This window comes from Acanthopagrus latus, chromosome 8 (assembly GCF_904848185.1).
Source record: "Acanthopagrus latus isolate v.2019 chromosome 8, fAcaLat1.1, whole genome shotgun sequence".
Taxonomy (NCBI): domain Eukaryota; kingdom Metazoa; phylum Chordata; class Actinopteri; order Spariformes; family Sparidae; genus Acanthopagrus; species Acanthopagrus latus.
Window position 1 is genome coordinate 11,176,807 of NC_051046.1, and position 26,497 is coordinate 11,203,303.

A 26,497-nucleotide genomic window follows, 5' to 3' on the forward strand; every position below is an offset into this window, starting at 1 on the left:
CAGCCAAAGAGTATCAGCCACTGCTGGGTAAAGTTACTTTTAAAAGTAACTCATTACATTACTAGACTACTGCTATTAAAAAGAAAGTTGCTATGATACTGCGTTATCTACTGAGAAAAGTCATGCGTTAGAGTACTTTAGAGTTACCAAAAATTACAGTAAAACCACTTTGTGACTTGTTGCACTTGTCAGTTATATTGTCCAGAGTGTGTGTACTCAACTATACATGTATCCTTGAATAAATTGACTCTACCATCATTTGTAGCCTTCTGCACGGCCCACAATCGGTAACTCCACAGCCTGATAATAAGATAACACTGCTTTTTTTTGCCAACAATCTGTCAGAGAACTGGGCGCAGGCAAACAGTATTCACAGCTGTTTCAATGAAAACAAGACAACAAGCAATTATCCTCCAGGCACAACTTGCATTTCACTGTGATGTTGTTCTTGTCCCTTTTTGACCAAATATTCAAAATAATGGCAATATTTCCACAAAGTTCAAGCTGTCCTCTTTGCCAGTCTCACTACATTAAATTACTAAACAGCAGATTTCTTCAATTTCCGGACTAACAAAAAAGTAATCTGAGTATTCTTATGGATTACTCAGTCATGCCATGGTCACACATACATGAATGCAGGCAACCACACGCGCAGTCAGCTGTGGCTTTGACTTTGCAATTCAATGTTCAGCAAAGTTGAGCTCTGTGTGGAGCCAGGATGCAAAAAAAAAAAACTGCTGCCCACTTCACAGCCATAGAATGGTGCTGAACTGGAGGCAAATGTTAATTTTGCATACATGTGACCACAGCCTTCGGCTATAGGAGGTGGTAGGAGTAGGAGTCACAAGCACAGAGACACTGATGTGAACCTGCGCTATAGCTTCGCAGGGGAAACCTGGCTAATTGTGCTCATTGAAACCGCGACCAAGCTGGAACAGTCAGGAAACAAGTGTTGGGCAAAAATTTGAACTGTTCATACATCCTGTTTACAAAAATTATATCTAAACACAAATCTTGTTTTTTTTCACCGAAATATTATACTCAATTTTAAGTTAATAATTGTAAATTCCTCATTTGGGAGTCACTGTATATGTGAGCAACTGTCTTTTCATTATCGACACAGTATTGAAACGGCTGATTCAGTGAAGTACTAATTGTCGTACTTGTCTTTCAGATGTCACTGAAAGTTGTGGCCACTGTTACTTTTAAATGTTAAACTGAGAGCATTGATGGTACAAGCCTCTCATTCTATTGCTGTTTCTGTAATACAATATAAATGACTGGCAGGATGTTCTCATTCTTTACATTGTGTTTTGTTATCTCTACTTTTCATAATCCTCATTAAAAATACAAAATCTAATTTGGTTAGGGTCCCTGTCCAATGAGGTCGAATGAATCCACATGTTTAAGATCAACTCTGCACTGCAAAAACTCAAAAACAGCTATGTTCATCTGATTTCAAGTTAAAGTGTCGCACTTGATATAAAAGACGGTAAAATTATTTTTAGATCATTTTCACTTGTTCCATGGAAATACATTTTAACTTACTGTAAGAAAGAAACGCCTTGGTTTCATTGTTTTCCTTATTTTGAAGTGGCATTTTTTGCAGTGTGACTTCCTTCTGTGGGAATACATTTTTTTTTTAAAAAAAAAACCAGCAGCACTCTTCTGCATCAAAGTTTCTCTGCTTATAATAATCCCATCCTGCTGGCAGCGCAGATGTAAATAAGTTTTAGTAACTTAAACTTCAAAATTAGAGGTGGGTGTTTCGCCTTTAAGAGTTAAGAAACTTGAAACCAAACCTTGTTTGCGCAACAATCAGTGCAGCTCACAGCCGCCAAAGTGTCTAGACTAGCACATGATGGTAGTCAGCCAATGGCTCCACCGCTCTCCTCGGGGGCCCCGTGTGTGCGTGTGTGTATGTGTGTGTGTGCATGTGTGAGGAAGAGGGGGGAAAAAAAGAAAAAGAGAGAGAAACGGAGAAAGAAAGGGATCGGGGCTTCAGTTTGGTTTAGATCTGAGTAGAGGAGCAGGAGCGCGATTCAGCCCCGGATTGATCCTCCTCGTGTAATTCCAGCTCGCACGGATATTTTGTTGGGATTGTAAAGAAGAAGTGCACTGACATCTCAAGAAGACGACAAGGATCCTGACTTCTAAGTGCATTTTCTTGGAATTAAAATCGCCTCGAAGTACCTCATGCTCTACGTGCCGGTGTAGAAAGTAGATTTTGAGGTTGTTAAAAGTCCGAAACTGTTTCAGAGCTGCGAGTTTGCCGTCTTGTGTGTTGAAGGCTGCTGGTTTTTGGATTATGTTACTCAGTATATTATGTTATGTTAGTATGTATTCTAAGTTTTTTATTCGTTCGTAACAAACACTATAAACAATCAATCCCGCAGCGATCCTGGATAATAATAAGTCCCTTTATTATTTTCAGTGTTATCGGCTGAATGAATGCACCCTGATCGGAATGCTGCAGTGCATTTATTGCGCGATTTTGTTGTTGTAGATGCAACAAAATCGCCTTCTCTCTAATGTTGCGGTTTTGCCACCAATGCTCGTCAGTCGGCTGTGCATGCGTTGCACGGCATTTCACAGACATTAATGTTTTGCAACGACCGGAGAAGTGTCTGTAATATTCGGATATCCGTACAAGAATAAAAGAAAAAAAAAAAAAAACCCATATAGATTTTCAAGTTGTCGTATGTTCAGGACGAAACGCTCAGGTCTTGTGCGGCGACTCTGGAGAAGCCGTTTGATCCCAGATACAGAAGGGGAAGATGGAAATGGCAAAACTAGTGAGGGCTGTAGGGACGATCTGTTCGGAAACAACCCAGAGAAAATTCCCAAAACGGAGCTCGGACCGATGACCCCTAGCGGGTCTCTTGTAGGGGACATAGGGGGTGTGTGCAGCCGGAGCCCCGTGGAGAGCAGCGGCTTGGGGGTCACGTCGGACCAAGATGGGGGTGCGGTGTGCGTCCAGGAGCAGGGGAGCCCCCGCTCCATACAGGACAGAGAATGCAGGACAGTGACGTGCTGCTTATTTAAAGACCGGGACCACTCCGAGCTTAGGGGTCCAGAGACGGCTCAGGGTGCCAGGGATCCAGGGTCGTGTCACTTCGTGCTGAGGAGCCTCGGGCCGCGGGACAGCGGCTCTCCCGAGGCGCAGGAGGCGATGCCACGCGCGGTGCTGGAGCAAGAACTGAAATCAGCCACATACTCTCTGTTAAAAAGGCTAAAGGAAAGGGCGCTGGATACCTTACTAGAGGCAGTGGAGTCCAGAGGAGGGATGCCGAGCGACTGTGTTATGATTTCCCGGACAGAGCTGAGGTTGGGCGGCCATGTGGCATCCCCACAGCTGCTTGTGTGTAAACTGTACCGCTGGCCCGACCTCCAGCACCCTGCCCAGCTCAAACCGCTCTGTGAGTGTAAGAGCTTTGGGACCCTGGACAGTCCGACAGTATGCTGCAACCCCTATCACTACAGCCGGCTCTGTGGGCCAGGTAAGGGCATCTGGACACAGGATACTATCTGTATGTTGCACCTCACATGCCTACATAGATGCTACTTCTTGGGCGAAGTCACCATCAGCAGATAACCTTAAGGCACCTGGGTCTTTTACTGTTTATTCTTCCTGCACAGGGTTTCTCTGACTTTGTTGTCTTGAACCAGAGGCAAGACTTCTTTTTTTTTTAGTTTAGATACCATCTTCAGCCTACTTCTGAACATAACAATGTTCCACCAACATACAAGTAAATCCTTCAGGTGGCTCTCTTTTGTCAGTTTTCATTTTACCTTTGCCAGACGATTAAAGCAAATGCTGAAAATCCGAGCTGAAGTTAGTCATTTGGCAGAAATTAACTTTCCAAGGTTCTAAAACCCATCAAGGCCATGAAATGTGTTCAGATAATGTTTCCCTGTCACCCTCTTTTATTTGTCTGGTATTGTTTGGCTTACTTTCATACTGAGAGATAGAGTAAGGTTGGCCGTTTGATTAGATAGTTAATGATTACAAAAGTCATGCTCATGGCAAGGTGAATAATAATAAAATCACTTGGAGCAAGGGATATGAGCTGAGGTAGGTTTGACAGAAAACAAATGTTTTTGCCAGTTTGTTAACATGACATAATCTTTATAGCGAAGTATACTTGCTAAAATGCTAAAATGAATACAAAATATTCAATCACTGTAATGTGTTGGTTGCTTTTGAAGATTGTAGTTGCCCTAGAAAGTTGTATTTGAGCAGTTTGATGCTACACAAGAGCACTGCTCACACTGGTCTGTGATACCTGGGCCTTTCAATGAAGGAGGGTGTTTGTTTGGCCTGCTGCTGTCCTCACAACTCTTCTGTGCTTAAGTCTGTCATGAATTCCCTAAGTGCACACAGTGCATGACATCTTAAATGTGTGTGTGAATTTATCAGTGCCTTCAATGTGATTGACAATAAAGCTGTCTTCGGTTCATACCTCTTATTTCTTTCAGGGTTATCGCCAGGTAGGCTGATCTATCAACAGCGTATGACATGTATATGACTGTATAGAGAGGTTTGGGCCTGGTGCCATAGGTCAGTGTTAGTTGGTGTTGTTGTAGAGGATGAGCTTTAATTTCACAATCAATGAGCTATCCGTGGCAGAAACTCCCTGACCTATATTAAACAGATTCAGTTTTGGCAGGGGGCAAGCTTGTGATTTGGCAAACCTTAAATCCTGGGCCACTCGACCCTGCTGACCCCATGACAAGGCGTGGTATCATTTGTAAAGATGCAAGCCTCAGTATTTCTGTCTTCTCACTGGCACAGGAGGTGGATTTTCCATAACATCCATGTTTACTAGAGCCAGCTGGCTGTGACAGGCACTTCAAAGTCACAAGTCCAACAATATCAGAATTCATAGCGCGCAAATGTGGGAAACTGATGTTGATTTGGCCCTCGTGTCCCACTGCACTGTCCAACTTGATAAGAAATGATTCTACAGAACTCCATGTGTACTGATAAAAAATGTTTGTTGGGTTGAATAGACTGTGCCAGAAAGAACAAGGAGGAAATTTGTTCCCCATGCTGAAGCTGAAGTGGATGTCCGGCTATGCGTTTAGAGTTTCTTTCCCACTAAAACTAGCAAGATGATTTGTAAGAAGAGGGAGAGGGGCACATACCCCATATTGGGACTAAGGCTCGTAGTAGACATAGCTCACATGCGCTCATGCGTGTCCCGATAGAGCTGGTATTTCTTTCATGCTATTCAAGAAGGGGGGCTTTCAATCAAAACCTTAATCACTGTTGTTGTTGTTGTTGTTTTTGTTGTTTTTTCACAATGTTTGGAAATTAGGAATAAAGAAATATGGAATTATATCAGAATAACCTTTAATAGACTTTAATTGAAGAACATTTGAATCATTTTTGTATCCTAAAAACCCTTTATTCAAGAGTTTTTAAAGCATATAACAGTATGTGATGTGTGGCAGAGAGCTTAGATTGAGGCATACAAAAACTTTTTCCTTTTATTTTCCCAGGCATTATACTTTTCGAATGAGATCAGTTTCAAGTTGCGCTTTAAAAGCCCTTTTGTCCTAAGGAGGTCCCCTCATGCTATTTAGGTGAAGGAGTGGTGATAATATACAGTTTGCATACTACTGGCGCCAGACTGACTAGCTGTGTATCTGAGTGACTGAGTTCAGATCCCAGCAATTACTGCCGCCACTCTTAAAGGACCCGCTGCTATTATGCTTTTCTCCTTCCCCTTTTCCCTGTAGGCGAGGTCACAGTGTGCTCACAAAGTTTTCTTTCCTTTGTGTTTTTCCTTCTTGTGCAAGTTATTCTCTGTACTTCTCTTTTTCATTGGATAGAATCGGCGTCTCTGCGCACTATGAAGTTAAAGAGCAGAGATTTATCCTGGCTTTATAAACTATCAACCAGAAGTTATGGTTCGTCTCTGTGGTTGTTGTCACGACTATTTCAGCTAAATAATTCGAGCTTTTGTAACAAACAAATGTGTAGTTGTATTTGTTGAAGCGCTTGTGTTAGCATGTTTCTTCATACTTTTATTAAACAACTCAAGGCTTTCACAAAATATGATGTGAACAGGGTTTGGCCACCTTTGAGGAGCTCTAACATGAAACATTTAATAGGCAGGGATCTTAGATGGGCAAAAAAGAGTGTAAAATGTAAGACCAGAGGATATATGTGTTACTTTTAGCTTGTTTTAACAATTATTCTCTGACAACATATTTATCTATATATCTGAACATTAGCATGATAATGACAGACCAAAAACAGCAGGTATTGAGTTCTTCCCTTTATTATGTTATTGATGTGACTATTTTGTGTTACAGAGTCACCCCCACCTCCTTATTCAAGGCTTTCCCCTAATGAAGAACACAAGCCACTGGGTAAGTGACAGACGTAATGCTGTTTCCTTACCTGTTGATGTTCATCTTATTTATGCTATTAATGCTTGCTACTCTGTTTTGACTTGAGCTGTAATTTCTTGATGTATTATCTTTGCACATATTCATAACCGCAGATATTTCGAGACTGTAAATTAAACAGGGCACGTTCAGTCTTTGTTTAGACTCTGGTTAAGCAAGAAAAAACAAGCAGTGTGGAGAGTTTTAAAGGGCATAATTTGGCATAGTTACTGGCAAAATGCATTGTAGCTTTGAGATGAGACATAGGCCAGCATGTGGCACATTGTCAGCATGTCAGCCAGAGTTAGTGTAGGTGTCATGGGGTGGGTAGTATGTACTGTGGGCTGCTGGGACTCTGGAGCCTGGCTGCTAGCTGGGGCTGCAAGCCTGAGTACAGCTGAAGTGTCTGGCGGCATTTGGGAAGATGTCATCAGGTAAAGCCTGTTAGTAGAGTTGCCAGGTTGTCTGCGAATGGATGAAGCTCAACATGGAAATACTTGTTTTGAATTTGATATGAAATAGGAATCAGTGATGAGCGAGAGTAGCCATTGTTACTAGCTGGAGATTGAAGGGCTAATTTCTGTCTTATTCCCCACAGATCTGTCAGACTCCACATTGTCTTACACTGAAACCGAGGCAGCCAGCTCACCAAACATCACACCAGGGGAATTCTCAGGTGCGTGTGTTTGTCCAACTGCTTGTCAGTTGCCACACAAGGAGCTCGTATGAACTATTATCAGTGGTTTATCATCTCAAATCTCAAACAAGGGCTTACTTTTACAACTTTACTGTTTGTTTGTTTTTTTAAGAGACAGGGACTTTTTATATTTTTTGGTGCACTAAGCACACCTAATAGTTTTAGATGATCAAATGCTGTTTGAAGCAAATGGGTGGTTTGACATTCGAGGCTTTTTATCATTTCATCACATCTATCAGATACTAAATGTTGACTTTTTTGACTTTGGCTACATTTTTGCACAGCTGGTTGAGGTAGCAGTGCTGGTATGGTGACGCATTAACTATGTTAAATAAAGAGTCACTGTATTGCTATAGAAACTTAACAAGAGAAGAGCTTCCACTTTATGTGTACAAAAGAGTAGTCTATTTGATTAAACTCCAATCTTCATGACAAAATGATCCACGTGGTGGAGATCATCTTATCCTGGATTATAGGCTTTGCCTTTTCCCTGAAGTATGATTTAAAGTGATAGTTTGAGTAATAAAGCATGTTGCACAAGATAAGTTTGTAAACAAGTGTCCTCCATGCTGATAGGTTTGCATGTAGTCATCCGTGTCTTTGTACATTTGTCCACGTTTAAGTATTTGCATGTCTGTGCATGTAGCTTTAAATCAGAATGATACCATCCATGAATCACAGGATTATTACGGTTATAAATAACAGAGCTTTCATGACTCTGTTCAGTTCTGCATCCTGCTGTTTTTCTGGCTTTGAAATGGTTAAATTAAGTCTGAAAAAAAAAGGGAGGCATAATTCTTTCAGAGTGTACTTTAATAACAGTGCTCAGCTCTGCATAGCTATTTAGTGTATCTGGATGAATACGCAAACTTATGAAGGTAATTTCATTTTGATGTTGCACTTTATTCCGTCTCATTAAGGGTCATTACGTACAGTCCAAGCTTTAAAGATAAAGGTTTCATTGTGAGCGGTGCAGAGGTTCAGCGGGGCGTGTGCGTTGGCCACAGAGCCGGCCTCCCCTCCTCTGTTTTTCTTTCAGAAATATTTGAGTGGGATCAAACTGTAATAAGATCCAAGCTCACTCGGAAACACACACAAGCACACATAGTTGTGCATATGCATGTGCACAGACACTCGCACGTACAACTCTATCTAGCCTGGCTGTAAGTGGGCTGCAGGGAGGGGTGGGTTCAGGGAAATGGAGTTGCTCCTGTGAATGGGGCCACACCAAAGGAAGCGAGTAGAAACAGTCCTGTCCTCTGATTTGAAATGAAACACTCCTTTCTCATGACATAGAGTAAGCATGCCTCCCCCGTCATACGAGAGCCACAGCCAGCATGCACAGTATCATGAGGAAGGGGAGTCAGAGCCCTCATTTTCGGGCTTGCAGGCAACAGCATTTCCTGTTATAAGGGTCTGCCATGGCTCAGAGGTCTGGACACTGAGCAGTTGACATGGCTACCTGGCAGTGAAGTATTCAGTCAGCAAGGGCCCCCTCCTTCCCAGTACACATGCTGTCACCACCTCAGCATGGCCCGGCGACACTCCCTGAGTCAACAAATGAGGGGCTTGTCAGAGCGCGCACCACAATTCCTCAGAGACTGTGGTGAGGAGGGAGGATCTAGACATGCTAGGCTTTGGTTTCTTCCAACTGTGTTGCTGCTTGTACAGGCCAGCCGGATCACTCTGCGTTGGCTGTGTCACACTCAGATACTTGGACTTGGTGTGGAGAATGACCAGTGCTCTACGGGGTGGTTGTTTTCTGTGCTGTTAGCTAATTTGTGCAGCCAGTTTGTCTCTGAACATGTTGCATTTGGACCTTATGATGGTTCTTTGGTTTGAGATACAAAATAATGAAGCGCACCATTAGCATCTCGTCAGTGATACAGATACTCCTCCAAGTCTTTGCCCTTGTGAGTCAGGGCATATTCCATCATGAGACCAAGAGCCTGAAGGCCTCATTCCTAGTTCTGCTTTAACATACAGGCATGTAATCCATATTGTCAAGTTATCCTGTGTTGAACGTGCTGCTGACCTGGAGATGACTCTCCCTGTGAATCCCCCTGCAGCTCGGGTAGAGAGAGTGTCTGAGTGTAACCGGAGTTGTATGGGATCCAGACTCCACCCCTCATGCAGGAACAAGTAAACCTCTTGAAAGCAAGTCTGGGGGGCACTGAGTGGATGGGTGGGGTGTAGTCAAATACTCAACTACAGTTAGCAGCCCAGGGCTACAGAAATACCCACTGAGCATTCTTCTGCTGCACACAATGGTGGAGAAACAGATCAAAACTGGTTGCGTATCTAGATAAGCTTGTTCTACCACACCAAGTAATATTGAGAATGTCTTCAATGGGATTTGAAAAGTGTCTCTGCTTGTTTAGTGCCACATCTTTAAATCAATACACTCCATACTGTTAAGTTAATGTCAGAGATACATTTAAGTGCAGATGCAACTCACTCATCTCTCTTGCTGATTCTTGCAGTTGTTAAACATGCTACTCACGCATTTTTTAAAAGCTTTCCCATGTGCACATTCTTGTATTAATGTTTGGACCATTCACAGGATTTTATGTAAACATGGCTGTGTCACAATGTGGAATAAAGACAGCACAACCGGGCACACTGTGATGTCCGTTCATGTCATGAGTAGGCCAGGCTTTTCAAGTCTGTGCATTCATAGTATACCTTAGTGCTCTGTGTGTGAGGGAATGCGCCTTCGCTGGTGCTGCCCTCCCAGTCTGCTCGCACACCTGTTTCCTCACTCGGTGGGGCTCGTCGTGTGGACATCAGAGTGAAGCTCTTTGAAGCAGGTCTCATTGCTTCCTGTATGACTGTCTGAGGGGGTGTTTTCACCCTACGCATTGACTTTATTATGTCAGTCACATTGTCTCCGACATTGGGGGCTCTTTATGTTTGTCACTTCATTATTACAAGTCTTCTCTGGACAGCTTGTGCTCTCAGTATGAGAGCATGCCAAGATGTTTTTTTATCATGGCATGATTTAAGAATGAAAATCTTTTTTATTGAAATAAATGTCACTGTGTGGAGTGATACTAACAATACAGTTGTAAGATCATGGCTCCAGTCTGCCTACATTCTTCAGTCATCAGAGGTTGTGTCCTCAATCAGCCCAGTGGAATTTGTCAGCATAACACCGTGTGTATACGCTCATGTTGGTGCGAGTTGAGATCACCCATGTGAATGGAGGGGCTCCCTCACATTTGTTGGGTCAGGTGACCAGAGGACGTGGAGTGTGACCTGAGTCACTGTCCTCTTTTTTTTTTTTTCCTCTTTTCTTCCCCTTCCTGTGAGTGGTAGGAAAGTTGGACTGGAGGAGCGGAAAGATTGAAAGTTGTTAAATGTGGATTACACAGAGTGCTGTGGTGCTTACTGGAGAGAGAAGAGCACATCAGCAGGTAGTCAGGGTTCCCACACAGTAATCCTACAGCGCTCTCCTCCGTCTGCCTGCCTGTTCTCTGGAGAGAAGGCCAGCGCTGTCTCTCTGGATGTCTCGTCGACAGACAGGCACTGTGTCAGGTCTACTCTGGTATTGACTTATTCTTCCAGGCAGAACAAGGCAGTTAGTAGATAAATGGGAAGGACATAGTGCTCTGGGAAATAATAAAGTATAACACACAGGGAGCCTGGACTGTGAGGAAAACACATCTGAAAAGCTTTTGTTTTAACATTTCTAGTCTGTAATGCTTCCTCGGCGTCCTCTCATAAGTCTAGATGCATACTGACATATATTCACATGCAAGAGCAAAGCAAATTAAATTGTGCAGTCAATACTAATCACAGCCTGCCTGTCTGTGTCAGGAAGAGGCCAGCACTAAGCACCAAACTATCCCCCCATCTGTGTCACAGACTGTGGACATGCATTGGATAATTAGAGAGTCCAATCAACGCATGTGATGCTTCTCTTTGATTAAAGTAGATTAGACTTGACTGGACCAGTACTTGTTGATCTGACTTTGAAAGCACATGATTCCACTTCTTTTAGGAACTAATTAGATAGCTTATCTACTGTACACATGTGAAATGATTTGGAATAGATGGTAACTCTAATTTGCTCTGAATTGTCTCATTCTGTTTTCTATATTAGATCATTGCAGTGGCCTTCATATTTTATGGATGGCTCTTTTAAGTTGTGCTCTATTTTTTCTCTCCAGAGCTTTTGTGATGCAAAATGACATAATGTAGGTGACATCATTTATAGCACACCCAAATCTAAAGTCAAATGATTAATTTTTATAGCTCAGAAACCATCATATTCAATTTAATACTAATAATACTCGTCCTGAGCCTTTTGTGGTTTACTTTATAATGAACTGTGTTGAGTATACACTGTATTTATTTGCCGCTTTCTTGATGTAGCGGCAATCTACTGACAGTTCTCAATGCTCAGACAGCGGTATGGTCTGGTGGAGTGACATCTGCATCAGCATGTTAGCATGTATGCGATGTCCCCCCTCCCCACTTCGAGGCACGATCCCCCCTTCTCCGTCCCACAGACCCCAGAGTGATGCAGCCTGGGCTCATCTCCCCCTGCAGCCTGGCACATGGCCTCAGGTTTCCACCGCAGCCCTGAGCCTTCCCAGCGCCTGGCCGCCCACACTCCCTCAGGAGCCCCAATGCTCCAGGATACGGGATGTGGAAATAATGTGACTCGAGTGCTTCCACCCTGCCTCCCGAAATCAGGTTTTGCGGATTGTTTATTTGAGGGGAAGGAGGCCTCAGACAAACATCCTGTTTTAAAAAGCTGCCTGGGTTTTGTAGCAGCACAGGGCGGTAAATTGCCCCTTTGACAGTGGGGGGAGACTGAGGAATGTTGAAGAGAAGGCCAGCATCTCGGGGGACATGAGGGGGCTCTCCTCATCCGTTTGTCATGTCCAGTTTGTGGAGTCCATTTTAAGCTGGGGGCGGAGGGTTGCAGCTATACATCCTGAAGGGTCTTGTGCTCTATTCTCTCTGTAGTGCTGTAGGGCCTGTACCCACAGTCCTCGTCTCAAGTATCCGTTCCTGTCCTGGGAGGCTGGCTTCCGTTTCCCCTTACGTAACACACATACACATAGAAAAAGGGCCATTGATAACAGCGATAAGGCCATTTTTCATTTTCCCTTTCTCAGCATTGTTAGACTGTGGTGTGCCAGAAATGCACTTTCAACTTTTTCTCCCAGGGGTTACGACATTGAGGATGCTCGGTACAGTTCTCTGACCTATTGTCTCATTAATAGAATGTGTTTGCTGTTGCGTATAAAATGGTGTTGGGTGTCTGTATGTGTGTGACTGTTTCCCATCTGTCAAATTGTATTGAGGTCTTCTGGCCATTAGATAAAGCTCTTTTACTGTTTTGTTTCCAGCTTTGTAAAAAAAAAAAAAAAAAGTGAAAAGATTGGGGAAATCCGCAAGAGAAGAGTATCTTACCAACCCCTCTCTTCAGGCCTCCCTCCAAAGCTACTCTTCCATAACACATGAACGCTCACTTCCAGAATGTACAGTCTGCCCCGTAGCTCTCACTGGCCAGACAGGAGAGTTGTATGAACAGCTAGTTTACTACGTTCAACATGCTGTCTTTTTTAGTTTAACATATACATAAATAAACAACAAGCCAAATCGCCTACAGTCCATGTGCTTTGTGCTAACATTACTGGCTTAGCTGCTGAATGAGTCTGATTCTGTCTCAGCGGCTCACTGATGTCACTGTCTTCACAAACTATATCCAATTAGCTCATGTCTCATTCAGAGGTACGAAAACACCTAATGTGAACATAATGAACATAAACTACAAGCATGACTATTGTTAGCATTAACTGCTATCAAGCTACCATGTTAGTATTGGGGAATTTTGGCTGCACTTTTTCTGCCATTCTTGTGCGTCTAGCTTGCTAATAGCCTTAGCAATACATCCGCATACCGTGTGGGAAACAACAGAGTGCATGCAGGCAGGCAGGTACATAGGAAGGCAGATTGGCAGCTTGTCAAGACTTTTCATATGGGCTGAATGAGTCGATTGGATGGGTTTATTACAGACCTGCAACAGTCACACAAATCGGATTTTTGTCAGAGTATTTGATTTTTTGATTGCTGATAGGATGTTCAGAAGATATGAGCCAAGTCAAGATTAACAGCATATACAAGATCCAACAGCCCTACTGTAGGTCTGTAGGAGAGACATAGTATAGTAGATAAATCTGTGTAAAGCAGCAGAAGTGTAATTTCAATGTAAGTACTTGTTTTAGAGAAAGGAGTGTAGTTGTCATTGTGTTGCGATGTGTTCTACACTGAATTTGTTCTAAGAGTTGATTTTCAGTCAGGACTGGCAACACAGGTCCTAGACAGGTGAGGTAATTTGACCTCTGTGTGCAGAGAGAAAGCCATGCTAATCTAAAGCAGTCTTTGGAGAGGCCTGAAACCCCTTACATGTCAACAGAAACTAGCCTGCTGAGGTTAGTATTTATCTGTCTCCGCTTGGCAAGCCAGTGTGGTGCCAGTGCCGCTGGCTGTTTGACTAACTAACTTCTGAAGGGCTTACAGATAAAGATAAATCTAAAGCCTCATACATGACCATGAATTTCAGCTAACAGTGCTGTGCTTGTCGTTTGGATTTACAGAAAGTACTGTGCTCAGCCCGGATAAGGTGGACTGTGTTTCATTTCGGGTCTCACCACACAGATAGAAAGTAGAGTCTGTAGAAATAACAGAAGGTGTGGCAGGCTGTAATTTTTGCCCCATATTCTTACTAAACAAAGTAAGTGAGCTAATCTTGTCGTGTGCTCAGGGAGGGCTGCTGTTACCATCTTCTCTTCCTCCACGCCACACCGCAGCGCAGCACCAGCCTCCACCAATAGCTCCATTCATTCAGCTCAGGGCACAGGGTTACAGCAACAAATAAAGAGTGTGCAATGCCATTAAAAATGTAAGGAATGTCCAACTGTTAGTTTAGTGTTTTAGTGTGCCTCCTCTCAAGGCTGAGAGGGGGGAACAATGCTCTCATTCGAGCTAGCCACTGTAAATGTGCTAGCCTTGCAACGCCTGGCAAGCAGTAGCTAAAGAGGTGCCAGTTGTGGATGCTGTTTTTATTTTCTGACCATTTTACCCACAATTATAAATCCAGACACTGGCCTTGGCCGGCTATGATTTAGGCCTGTGGTCTGATTGCTGGCAAAAATAGATTTAAGATTTTTTTTCCCCCTTCCTCCCCAGAGGAGCATTGACAGTTGTGCCTGAACCTATGGCTGTCAGTATTTTTAAAACTCAGAATAGCCGACGCATTCTTTGAGCCTCCAGAATGCTGTGTGTGGATTAACTGTTGGGGCCCGTGTCAGTCGACATCTCTACACAAGCCTTTTACAGCCAGGGGGGAAAGGATAAGAGCTTGTTGCTGATGGGTGAACGGTGAACTCCCAGTCTATCTTGTGAATTTTCTCTCTACTGTTCATGTGTAAACTTGGAGACAGGGACTTTTTTTCCTCTTCCCTTATCTTGAACTTGATCTGCTGGAGCTATGTCTTCATTCCACTCTCTTGTCCTAACATGGGGCCAAGACATCATTTAGAGTCTTTGATCTTGTTCCCGAAAGATGATGATGCCTTTTAAATCTGAGGAGAAAATCTTTAATTTGAGGAATGGCCCAAATATTTTAAAATGTTTTAATGTGTGTTTACGTACAGGAATGTATGTCTTTGGGTTCTACACAAAGCACAACTTGACAAGGCAAATTGAGTTCAAGTTTTCACAAGTAGTGGTTATTACAGGTCATAAACGTGCGTATGTGAAAACTCTCATTGATTATGTTCAGCAGGGAAAGTTATATTTGCTTTTGTAATGCGGGTTTCACTTATCTTTTATTTGTGTGCATTTCTGAAGGCTTGGCTGCGTGTCTCAGTACGTGCAGTCAGGCTGTCGCATTTCAGGGTACGGTTTAGATTAGAGGTCTGGCTGTAGCTTCCCCCTCTTCCCCTCTCTGTGACTGCAAGCACATAATTTACTTAATGAAATCCTGCCATTCCCTTTAGCTTCAAGATTTTTTGCAGATGTTGACAGGGAAGGACTTTGTGAATTATTGGAAATGTTCACTCCTGCATTTTTAATGAACGTTTTGCTTGTTGTGAACGGGGCCGACATGTCGGAGATGAGGGGGGAAACGGTTGTCTTTGTTTGGGGAGCTGGTGTCTGGATGCCCGCGGTGGAGCAGTGTAGGTTACAGCCCCAGCAAGTGTTGTGATTGAAACAGAAACTCTGGTGCCACATTATCCTGACAGAACACATTCTCCTCACAGACTCTGATCCACTGGGCCGATCAATAGGAAACCATTGTTTGAACGGCAACTCTGTCCGTCATAGCTGGTCCACCTCCCTGCCGGGTGGAAACCAAATACCTACCTTTCGCCTTAAATTAGTCAGACTAATATAACTCATAATAATAGAGTTCCTTGTTATTGTTCATTTGAAACCAAGCCTCCAACATAGCATGAGTATATAGGCCAGCTAAAGTCGTTTTCCTCCCTCAGTGTACGGTCTTTGTTTTGTAAGTCTGAAGAAAAATATGAATTACATAAAAGAGAGTGTGTATGTTAAAGTTTCCTGTTTCAGAGTAAGAAATAATGCAACCTTCTCTTTGCACACCCACCCCCCACCCCCCACAATCCTAACCAGAGTAGGAAGTTAGGAGGCACAGCCAGGGGAGGGGGGGGTGGTTCAGGAATGTGCAGGGTCTCCTCTACTCAAATGCTCCAGCCTTCTTGGCTCTTACCTCCCTCGCGCACTCACAAACAAACATACTCACACACTCGTGCACACACACATACAGATTGGTTGGTTGTGCGAGGAGGTGAAAGGGCACAGCCACCCAGCAGGATGTCCACCGAGTGTTTTGCTTTCTGTGCTCTTTCAGATTTCACCAGTCTTAACGCTGCCTGTAGATATGACATTTACAAATGTCCCCCCACAGTTTTTACGCGCCCTGAGGGACTCTCGTTGGCCTTAACGCCATCGCTTGTGCTCTACATCTCTGACACATTTCAACTTTGTGCTGCTCATTTCCTCAATGTTTCCACCAAAGGGCCATCTCCTTGAAACCGGCGGTCTCTTACTCATGCGCCCAGACGGCTCCTCCATATTAGCCTCCTTAGCTTCCTGTTCTTTTTACACCCTCTGTTGTTTATTGATTCAATTTATGGATTCTGTTAGTTATCTGCTATCAGGGGTTCAGCACTTTTCCTCCCTCATGGGGTCATCCCGAAACAGAAACGGAGGGAAAGTGGAGAGGAAGTGGATGACAATGTAAAGCATTCCCATTGTGACCAGCCAGGCCTGGTGGCTGGATTCAGTTTCTCCGGCTCCCACAGCGTTTCCCCCCCCCACACGTAGCTCTCTCTCTCTCTCTCTCTCTCTCTGCCTCTCTTTCTGTCTTTCTCTCTGTATCTCTTGCTCTCTCTCTCTCTCAGCAGAGAAAGGCCAGACCTCAGGGAGAAAAATCCATAGACATATAAGAGCAGCTCTAGTTAGCGTGTCTGTCTGATAAAGCCGACTTTGATGGCAGCGATAGCCCAGACGCCAGCCTAAATGTGGCCTGCTCAGGGGTTATAGTCAGCCTGTAGGAACCATTGTCTACAGAATTAAAGCCATACTGTACTCTAATGGGGGGGGGGCTTTTGATTTAGTTGCACTTTATTTTATGTGCAAAAGAAAGTTCAGTCTAATAGATTACAGGATGTAAGACTGCACAAAAAAAATAATTTGTTCTAAAATTTCACACACATAACCACAGTGTACACATATACAGGCACACATGCACATACACACACAGCCCTCATACCCCCCTTCTCCATCACCAGCCCCCCAGCCTATCAGTTCATTGGTAGAGTCTAATAGCTGGAGGGGAATCTAATCCTTGGCACAGGATGAGAGACTGCTGCTCCCCCTCCTCTCCTTGCTGCTCTCCTCCCCTCGACTATGCTGCTTAAAGGGACTTGCGACAGTGTTTTCCTCTTTTTCCCCCCTCCTCAGCAAAGTTTTGGAGGAATGAGTTCATCCCTGCTCCCCACTTCGGATTAGCAGAGATGAAGTATAATGGAGGTGTCCCCTGAGCTTGGTGGGGAGATGTTAGCACGGAGGGGAAGCTGTTGTTTGTCTGCCTGTCCCTGACACTCGGCCTCCCATTCATCTCACTCCAAGGCTGCGGAGCGGTGTTTACCCCGGGGCAGCTCTTTTCTGCTTCTCCCTCTGCCCCCCCACCCCTTTTCATGCTGTCTTTAAAAGCATTACTGGATGATCATCAAGGATTGCCATTGAAACTTTCAAGCCCCAATTTTTGTGTACTTAGTAGTAATTATCCAGACTCACCCTCAAGTGCAAGGAACTCACAGCAGGGCGATCTGCTTTTTTCCATATGTAAACCTGTGGAAAGGGCTCGGGCAGGTTGTGTTTAACATAGGCATATTTAAGGGTTGTGCTAATGGCATGTTGGTCTTCTGCTGGAAAAACTATTTAATAACTATAATCATGTTTCAGTCAGTGTTTGCCGCTTCTTTGGTCTGTGACAACCGCTGTAGCCTATATAATGTTCAGTCAAAAGATGCTTGACATGCATGAATGCATCAGTCATTCTGATCCAATTAAGTAATAGTATACCACTCATGAGGGCCTTTTTCCAGTAACATTCCTTTACTTAAAGGGACAGGTCACCCCAAAATCAAAAATACATATTTTTCCTCTTACCTCTAGTTATTTATCCATGTGTTGTTGATGTGTCACCGCATAGTAGACAGAGTGCATTTACTCATGGACAAGAGGTTCATGTTCATGACAGCACAGGAAGTAAACATTATTAGCATCCTCTCCAGGCCCCCAGGCTGAGCGCCAGGCTTTGAAGCCAGTTTTCCGTAGTGGTCAAACAGTGTAATTACATCACCATGTGATGCACTGGGGCTAAAAATACTTTTCCCCGTAAGCTAACATGGTGAAAAAAGCATCTGTAAAATGGTGGAAAAATGTTTTTGAGTGTCACTGGAGTGTCAGAATCCCTGTCAGAATTTGAGCCATTTGGTCCAATAAAATTGATAAAGTCTAGAAGAGCTGCATGATTCAGTTATTTTATCCCTCTGCAAGTTAGCCAGGGTCTAAATCGGAAGTTAGCCGGCTCGGTGGGAAAAAGTCTCTAGTGTGCAAGCTGTATGAGCCCCACAATGCGGAAGCTGTGCTGAAGACAGTCGAGTCATTTTCACTCTTATAGCTGAGGTTTCAATCCCTTTTGCTTACATTTGAGGGTGTATTTCTGTTTGCTCTCCAAGTTCCAGTGAGCTGATAACTTTTTATTGTCAGAGTTGATGTCCTGCAATTCCTCCAATCAGACAGAGCACAGGGATACTGAAAAATCAGCATTTTCACAGGGTTCCCATGGATCTCACACCTTGTTGTGGAAATGGAGCTCTGCACACCAAATGCTTCATGTTGCTGCAGCACTGTTCATTTCATATCTCTGTTTACTGTGTGACTGTACTGAGACTTGCTGTACGTGCAGATACAGGTGTCCCTCGCTACCTTTAATTCTAAGTGCGAGTGGGCTTCTTTTATTTTAAGTGTTGTAATGTTTACTTACTTTTTGACACTTAGAGGAAAGCCAAAGAGAATATCCTTATCATATTGTTAGAGCTCTGCTATCTGCTTTATTCCATTCCTGTCAGCCATGGAAAATGTTGTAGACCAAACGGCCTCCACAGATCTCCACTTTTTTGATACGAGCACTTTGTGCCCAGTTATGTAAGGAGTTAGAGTTGATTAACTCCTTCACGTGTTCAGATCATTGCCCCTGGCTGCAGGAACAGGAAGTGCAGCGGTCATACTTAGGCTGCGTCCGCTGACTCTGAGACTGACACTAAGAGGAGAGGCTTTTGAGAATTAAATAACAATAATAACATGCGCTACTATTCTAATGGGTAAACGGAGCTGTTAAAAGGTGGCAGGGTTAAATGGATGCAGAGCACCAGTAATTGCTCCCAGCCCGTTCTAACTCCGCCCTAAACAGACCTTCTGAAAGCCCAACATGGTGTCCAAGAGAGTTGGGTGTCTTTGCTGTGGTCAGAGGGGAGGAAGACGCACACCCTCCCTTCAACACCTCACGTCTGGCTTTTAGGTTTGATCTGAGCCTTGGCCTATAGCAGCATCAGTTTCTGGCATAATACTAATTCAACTTGGCTTCTCTTATAGCATTTTGATAAAGGTGGGTAAATATTGACAGAACATCCAAACATTGCTGCAGAAAGAAAATACCTTCTCAAGAATCAGAGAAATTGAAGAACGTTGTGCAGAAGGCAGCTAGATCTGTGGACTGTGGTGGCCATAGTTGCTGTGGTGATTTTGTCCAAACAGTCTGCCAATTGATGATAGCTCAGCTCCGTTAAAGAGATCCTAATGAGTTCTTCTCTCAGAGCCCTCACCTCAGCACCCGCACGCAGCCAAAACACACAAGTTCAGGGGAAAAACACAAACACACCGGCTGATTTTCCTCCGTCATCCGGGCAGACACATGTGCGCACAGGCACACGTAGACGCTAAACACAACAGAGCGACAGGAAAAAGCCTGGCTCACGGTGTGCTCATTGTCTTCCCTCAGGCTCAGGCTTCACATCTGATACATTTCTAACCTTTGTCCTGCTCATTCCTCTTCCTGGTCCACACAGTCTTACTGGCTACCTTAGTTCCAGGCTACGTGTGAAAACTAGACACTATTGACCAAATTGTTTTCGCTTTATTTCTCCAATCTGAAAAGGAGGAGCCGGTAGCCATTTGGTCTTTTGCGTTTGTGTGCACACAGTTTCAAAGTGAGTTTACCTTGATGTGTGGGCTCCATTTGATTTGAGACAATAGAGGGCCGTAAACAAGTTGGGGCTGAGTTCTTTGTGTGGCCGAGCCATGCTGAAGTAAAAGCTGAGCTCAGAGTGGAGGAGCTGGAGTGTGGAATTCACTAATGGCACATGCATGTTGGGGCCCCTGAAGAGAGGGGGTCATTTCAGCCATCAGTGTGTGCGCAAACACACAGAGAGCCTGTCTGCAGCTTCCCTCCACCCCCACACATCCCTACCCACTCACTCACTCTTTTCTTCCCCCTCCACAACACAGAGAGCCTTGAACCAGCAGGCGTTTTGTCTGTGCAAGTCTGGTCAACGTTTTTGCTAATCTTTGTATAAACTTTACTAGTGTGGGTCACTCAGCAGAAAGGTTTAGTTGGGTGGGAGGTGAGCGAGGCATTTTGTTGCTGTGTGGATCTGCGATGCTCCACCTTAAAGGCGTTTGTTAATGGGGCGGGCGGTCATTAAGCCCTGAGAGCAGAGAGACTGAAAGGAATGGGGCCACAGGCCCAGGCTTTAAATCCTCTGTGCCAATAGACTCTCTGAAGCAAAATAATGGCATCACTCTGTGTGTGAGTTAATGGGAGCTGATAGCATGAAGGCTGGGGGGTCAGCGGGTCACGGGCTTGTGCTAAGTTGTCAGGGAGCTGAATGCCGTCCCTGGGCCCACAGCAGGGGGAAGAGCTGGGTGGAGGGGGAGGGGGACCCCCTGCCTGTCCCTCTCCCATCACCCCCACTCTAGTGGAATGTGAAGAAGACGAGGGAAGGAGAGAAAAAGGCACCCACATTCTCAGAAGTGAAGGGTGAAGAGACGGATGTGAGATCATAGACTCCACCAGCCTCTCTCCTCGTGCCACAGGCTTTATGGGCGATATAAATGTATGACAGTGTGGACTGGAGCAGCCTCTGAAAGCAGTCGACAGAGCTGTGTGTCTGTTCAGTGCAGCGAAGATAGAAGTCTACCTCGGGAGCAGTAACTCACTTTGGAGTGCTGAGGCCTGTCACTGAAAAGAGTTCACAGACTGCAGCCATGAAAACTGAATTAACAAGCTGATTTACTGGACAGAAATGTTTAGGAATCAGATGCCAAGAGAAAAAAAAAAGTGTTTTTGTCTTAAGCTCTGTTTATTGAAGTGTGCACAGGCAAAACACAGATTTTTTTTAAAGAAAAATGTATTTTGTATATTCTTTATAATTCAGCCTCAACACACTACTGCAGAGACTTACTTGCCAGTGTTCAGTGGAAACATTGAGTGTAATCCTCAACTCATTTTAGTAAACATGATATGTTTTGAAAGTGCATGTCTGAGCAGCAGTGACTGCCTCAGTGGTGTGTGGTCAGTGTTTAATCATTACAGTGCCCTCTTGAGGCAGGGGAGCAAACTGCGGGTATTCAGTTGGACTGACCTCACTACACTCTCCACCCCCAGGATATGTATAGTAGCCTGTGTGTGTGTGTGCTGGACGGATGTGCATGCAGTGGTATTTATACAAGGCTTAGATTTCAATACAGTGCCTCCTTCAGTATTTATAGTGTGGCCATCTGCTCTGAACAATAAAAAGAGATAGTTAATCCCTTAAAACTTAAGGCTTCACTTTTACTGGCTCGGTTTGCTTTTGTTTATGTTTTGTTTAACAGTTGTCTCTCTGTTTCTGTCTCTTCTAGATGCCAGTATGTCACCTGATGCCCCTAAGCAGAGCCATTGGTGTAATGTGGCATACTGGGAGCACCGCACACGTGTGGGTCGCCTCTACACAGTGTACGAGCACTCCGTCAGCATCTTCTATGATCTACCTCAGGGCACGGGCTTCTGCCTGGGCCAGCTCAACCTGGAACACCGCAGCAGCACCGTTCAGCGCACACGAGGCAAAATTGGCTACGGCATCCTCCTCAGCAAAGAGCCGGACGGCGTTTGGGCGTATAACCGCAGTGAGCACCCCATCTTTGTCAACTCCCCAACCCTGGATGTGCCTAACAGCAGAACTCTGGTGGTGCGAAAGGTGATGCCAGGCTTCTCCATCAAGGTGTTTGACTATGATCGTTCGTGCCTCCTGAGGCACACCACAGAGGCTGACCTCCTGGACGGACCCTATGACCCCAACAGTGTGCGCATCAGCTTTGCTAAGGGCTGGGGCCCCTGTTACTCAAGACAGTTCATCACCTCCTGCCCCTGCTGGCTGGAGATCCTCCTCAACAACCATAGATAACACAGACGGACCCCACAAACTATCCCAAATATCATCTACCTAGATTTAATATAAAGTTTTATATATTATATGAAATATATATTATACTTGTAAATACGGAGTCATTTTTACAATGTAATTATTTATGTATGGTGCAATGTGTATATGGACAAGAGGAAAAAAACGGAAAATGCACTTTGGCTTATATATATTATATATATAAATATATATAAAGAATCTTTCAATACCAACTTGAGAAATTATACAGCAAAATTAGGATGAGTCTGGATGTGGTGTATAGTTTTCATATACTATTAATATCCAGACAAAAAGCTAACACCATTCACACATTGATAATAAAGTATTCGCATAATAATTCTTCTTGTTTGGTCTGCATCATTAGCCCCTTCAATTTTTCTCTCTGATTTATTTTCATGGTATCTTAGCAAGTGTTTTATACTTAACTGGACCTGTTTATCGCAAATATGAACCGTCACACATCCCTGTGTACCTCCATGTGTTATCCTTGAAAGCTGTGTGTCCTTGTGTGCCGTTTGACATTTAGGCCAAAGGTTAGTCCGTCTGGGAGCAGACGATACAAAGATCAGAGTTCAACTTGTTCCTCAGCTTTGCCAAGTAGAAAGTGATCAGCACCGTCATTTCACTGTTTATTCAGAATGGTCACAGTGATGATTGAGGTGATATCTGCACTGCTTTTTGTGGGTTTATTTAAATACCTTAGCAGATAATGGATATTTATATATCAGCGGCCTCTACAGTATCAAGTTTATAACTAGACTTCATGAAAATTGAGCTCAACTGATCCACATGTCCTTGAGGTCCTAAGGAGCCCCGGTAATGAGGCCCGAGAGGAGATGTTGAAGCAGAGGACAGTGTAGGAGGAAATGATGAAACGACTCAGCAGTTAGTCGATCCTTCCAGAGGTGTTTTCTCCTTCCGCACATCATCGCTGGCCCGTGGTGGCAGGTCTCGAGTCTCCGCAGCCAGCTCGTCTCACAATGGATGTTGTTCTAACTGACCAGGGATGCGGCACCCTGAAACCGCCACAGTGATACTGGAATGTATGCAGAGAAACCAAGAAGTTTTACAAGCCTACTGGAATCTTAAAAAACTACAGCCAAGGTGGATGTGGTTGAGCTGGCTTCCTTCATAATTGCTGGTGTTGGGTTGTCAGATTGGCGGTGGTGGTGGTAGTGAGGAGGTGGTGGTGGGAGGGGAGGGGGGGGTGTGGAGGTCTCTGCCAACATTCAGCAATAGAGGCATTCACTAACACTCTGATTCTGGTTTAATGAGTGCTGAACTGTGCAGTTACAAGGATTTTTTTTTTAAAAAGTGGGCTCTCTGAGACATCAAAACCGTTGAAGACAGAGTGAAGTGGGGCGCTTTATTTCATGACAGGTTGTCATATTTTTAGTTGAAAACACTACTGTACAATCGTGTGTGCTGCTGAGTGCGGCGTCTCCGTCCTTCCCCTCCTCCATAAAGGCTCAGACAGCCTCCTCCAGGCCCGCTGTCTGTCTGGAGCCAAGACTGTGTAGAGTTCAAACAGCAGAGAGGAGTGGCTCCACTCCGCCTCTGTCTCTGCCTCCGCTCTCTTCCCTACAACTGGGGGCCATTATCCTGCTCCTTTGTGTCTCTGTTATGGGAAAAGGGCCCACATCACCACTGGAGAGGAACTGGCAGACAATTATATGGGGTGGCGAGGAGCTAAGACACATAGTGGGCAGATTACACAAGCCACCACAGAGGGTATGAGAGGGGGCCTAATTAGACAGGGCTGGGGAGAGGCCAAGCGACATCTACTGTAGCTGCATCTCTGCAAAGGGGCGCCTGCTCCGCTCCAGAGCTGGAATAGTTGTGGCAGGAGGACTTTGACTCTGGGCAAGATGAAGGAGGGAAAGGAAAAGCCATGTAAGCAGCTTCGTGTGTCTCCGCGAGCCCGGGAATGGTATTGATTAGCAGGCTGCAGCCCTCAATCATTTTTCTGGAGGAGTCTGTGTCGCTCTCGGCCCCAAAAAAAAGCCAGCCGCCATTTTGTTCCACTGTTTATGATACACTGAGCTGTAGTTGCAGCGCCGCATTGATTAGAAACGGGTGCGAGAGAGAAAACAACATAGTAGCTACTTTGCACAACACAAACACAGAAACGCTCCATGTGAGCATATCTGCATTTGTGTTTCTCCGCACAAATGAGCCTCCGAGCCTGTGTGCGGACATACTGCTTTTTAAAGCTTGGAGTTTCAAAACCCTGTTATTATGGCTTCTGTCCTGCCAAAGCCTCAGTGCATTCCTCAGACTGTAGATTCTTGTCTGTAAGCCTCTCCTAAGGCCTGCTTCTCCGCATTCACAGTCGGCAACAAAGGGATTGAGGTCGCTCTGATAATTGCAATCAAAGTAGCTCGACTCATCCGTTCCCCTTTTCAACAAAAGGTGAGCACACCTGCGAAAACATCCTTCGGTTAGGTGTGAGCGTAAATGAAAAACGAAGGGTAATAATGTCTGCCGCTGGTCTCATGGGAGATTAAGAGAGCTAAAGCAGTTGCAGGAGTAAGAGCATCGAAGAGTTAGTGGTGTCGTCTGAGCCAGACAGATGTGGAACTACCCCAGCTCACTCCATCTGATGACCCCCGTCCCTGCACATCTGGCCCCAGTAAAAACACAGTTAGGTAATAGCACCTTTTTGAAAATGAAGAGAGATTACACAGAGTGCCTGAAACACTTCCTGCTCGCTCTCTCTCATGAGCGCCAGCCCACGGAAGTCTTCTCACCTTGGCTGAGGGTGTTAATTACGGCTCCTCGCAGCTGCCATGCTCGCCACTTACTGAGGCATGCTGACACTTGCCAGCGCACAGGGGATCCACGCTCTCAGAGGGGATTATGGGCCGGCACGCAGGGCAAGCCAAGAAAATGAGACTTTTCCTTTTGGGTGTTTTTTCCACCGTAATAGGCTGAATTTAAGACAGCGGATGAGAGGTGGTGCGACTGATGTGCCTCTGCTTTGGTGTGGGTTGCACGCATGCACAGGTGTGTGTGCGCGCGCGCGTGTGTGTGTGTCTCAGGCAGGTTTTCATGCTTCCCCACGCTAATAAATCTCACTTCAGAGAGACATTTTTTTCTTTTGTATCCCCCCCCTCCCCCAGATGACAAACCGTGATTCTGCTACTGTGCTGCAGCTCTCTAGCTGAGCCTGGAACAGAGCATTGAGTAAGCATTTAGGTGGTTTTTCAGAAGCCAAAAGCAGCCCCGGTCCTGATGCTCCTCTGCAGATCCCACCCTCCCTTCGGTAATTACAGGGTGCACAGGGGCCTCTCTGACGTACGAAAAGGATTTATTTTAGTGAGTTTCCACAGAGGTTAAAAGAATGCCACAGTGTGAGCACATGCACATGGACACACACACACACACACACACCCGTATACTCAATTCTGACAGCATTTATCAGAAGCTTATTGCTGCCTTCTCCTTGTCGAGCTCTGATCACATCGAGGCATCGAGTTGTGCTCAAGATATCTGAATTAACACGACTTCAAGAGGAGGATCTTGTTGTCGATCTCCGTCTTTTCAGGAGCAGAAGGCAGTTTGAAGTTTCATTTCATCTTCACTGAAAACAGGCATGACACTGCTCAGGCTCTTGCGCCTCGACTTGAAAGCGCTCTCCCCTTGAAATCGTAATTTCTCGTTCAATTAACAGACAAGGCTTCATTCACTGCTGAGACCGCTCGAATTACGTCCTGTAACATCTCATTTATTCCGAGAGGCAGATTTCTCCTCCTCTGTCGGCAGGATGAGAAGAAAAAAACTGCTGTGTTCTGTACATTCTCTCAAGAATCTCTATAATTTATACCAGCCTTTAATAGAGTTCCAACACGGGCTATAATCTAACCCCTCCTGTCTAAATTGTGAGGCAATAGCACATGAATGCAGGGAGCTACAGCGATGCTGAGATACATATTTTTATGCCTGCATGGCTGTGGTTGTGCCTGCCCGTGGGGTTTTTTTTTGGGGGGGGGGGGAAATGTGACTCTTTGTGAGAACCAATCACAAATCCGTTCCTGCTAAGTGATCCAAAATACATTCACTACGTTCACAGAGTCTCACATGTTTTGAGAAGTAATCCTATATACTAAAGTTTTTCTTGCTCATTGATCTCACCAAGAACCCAACAACTTTTTTCCACAGGCCCGGTTTGTCCTTTTAGAAGTCTGATTTTTTTTTTTTTCCGAGGGGCTGTAAAAGAGAAGATCTAGGAACGCGCCCCCCCCTTTTTTTTTCTGCAGGGCTCCTAATATGTTCCATATTGTGAGTTTAAATGGGGTGGACTCAGGAAATGCAGTCACACTGC

At 44.7% G+C, this 26,497-nt stretch overlaps 1 protein-coding gene across 1 annotated transcript; it reads left to right on the forward strand.

Moving 5' to 3' along the window:
• Window positions 1–30: 30 nt before the first annotated feature.
• On the forward strand, window positions 31–22,506 carry smad6b (SMAD family member 6b). Its single transcript, XM_037108180.1, has 4 exons — window positions 31–3,500; window positions 6,325–6,381; window positions 6,998–7,075; window positions 21,614–22,506. Exons 1-4 carry the CDS (start codon window positions 2,702–2,704, stop codon window positions 22,153–22,155), a joined length of 1,476 nt encoding a protein of 491 aa, XP_036964075.1. The 5' UTR covers window positions 31–2,701; the 3' UTR covers window positions 22,156–22,506.
• Window positions 22,507–26,497: the final 3,991 nt, after the last annotated feature.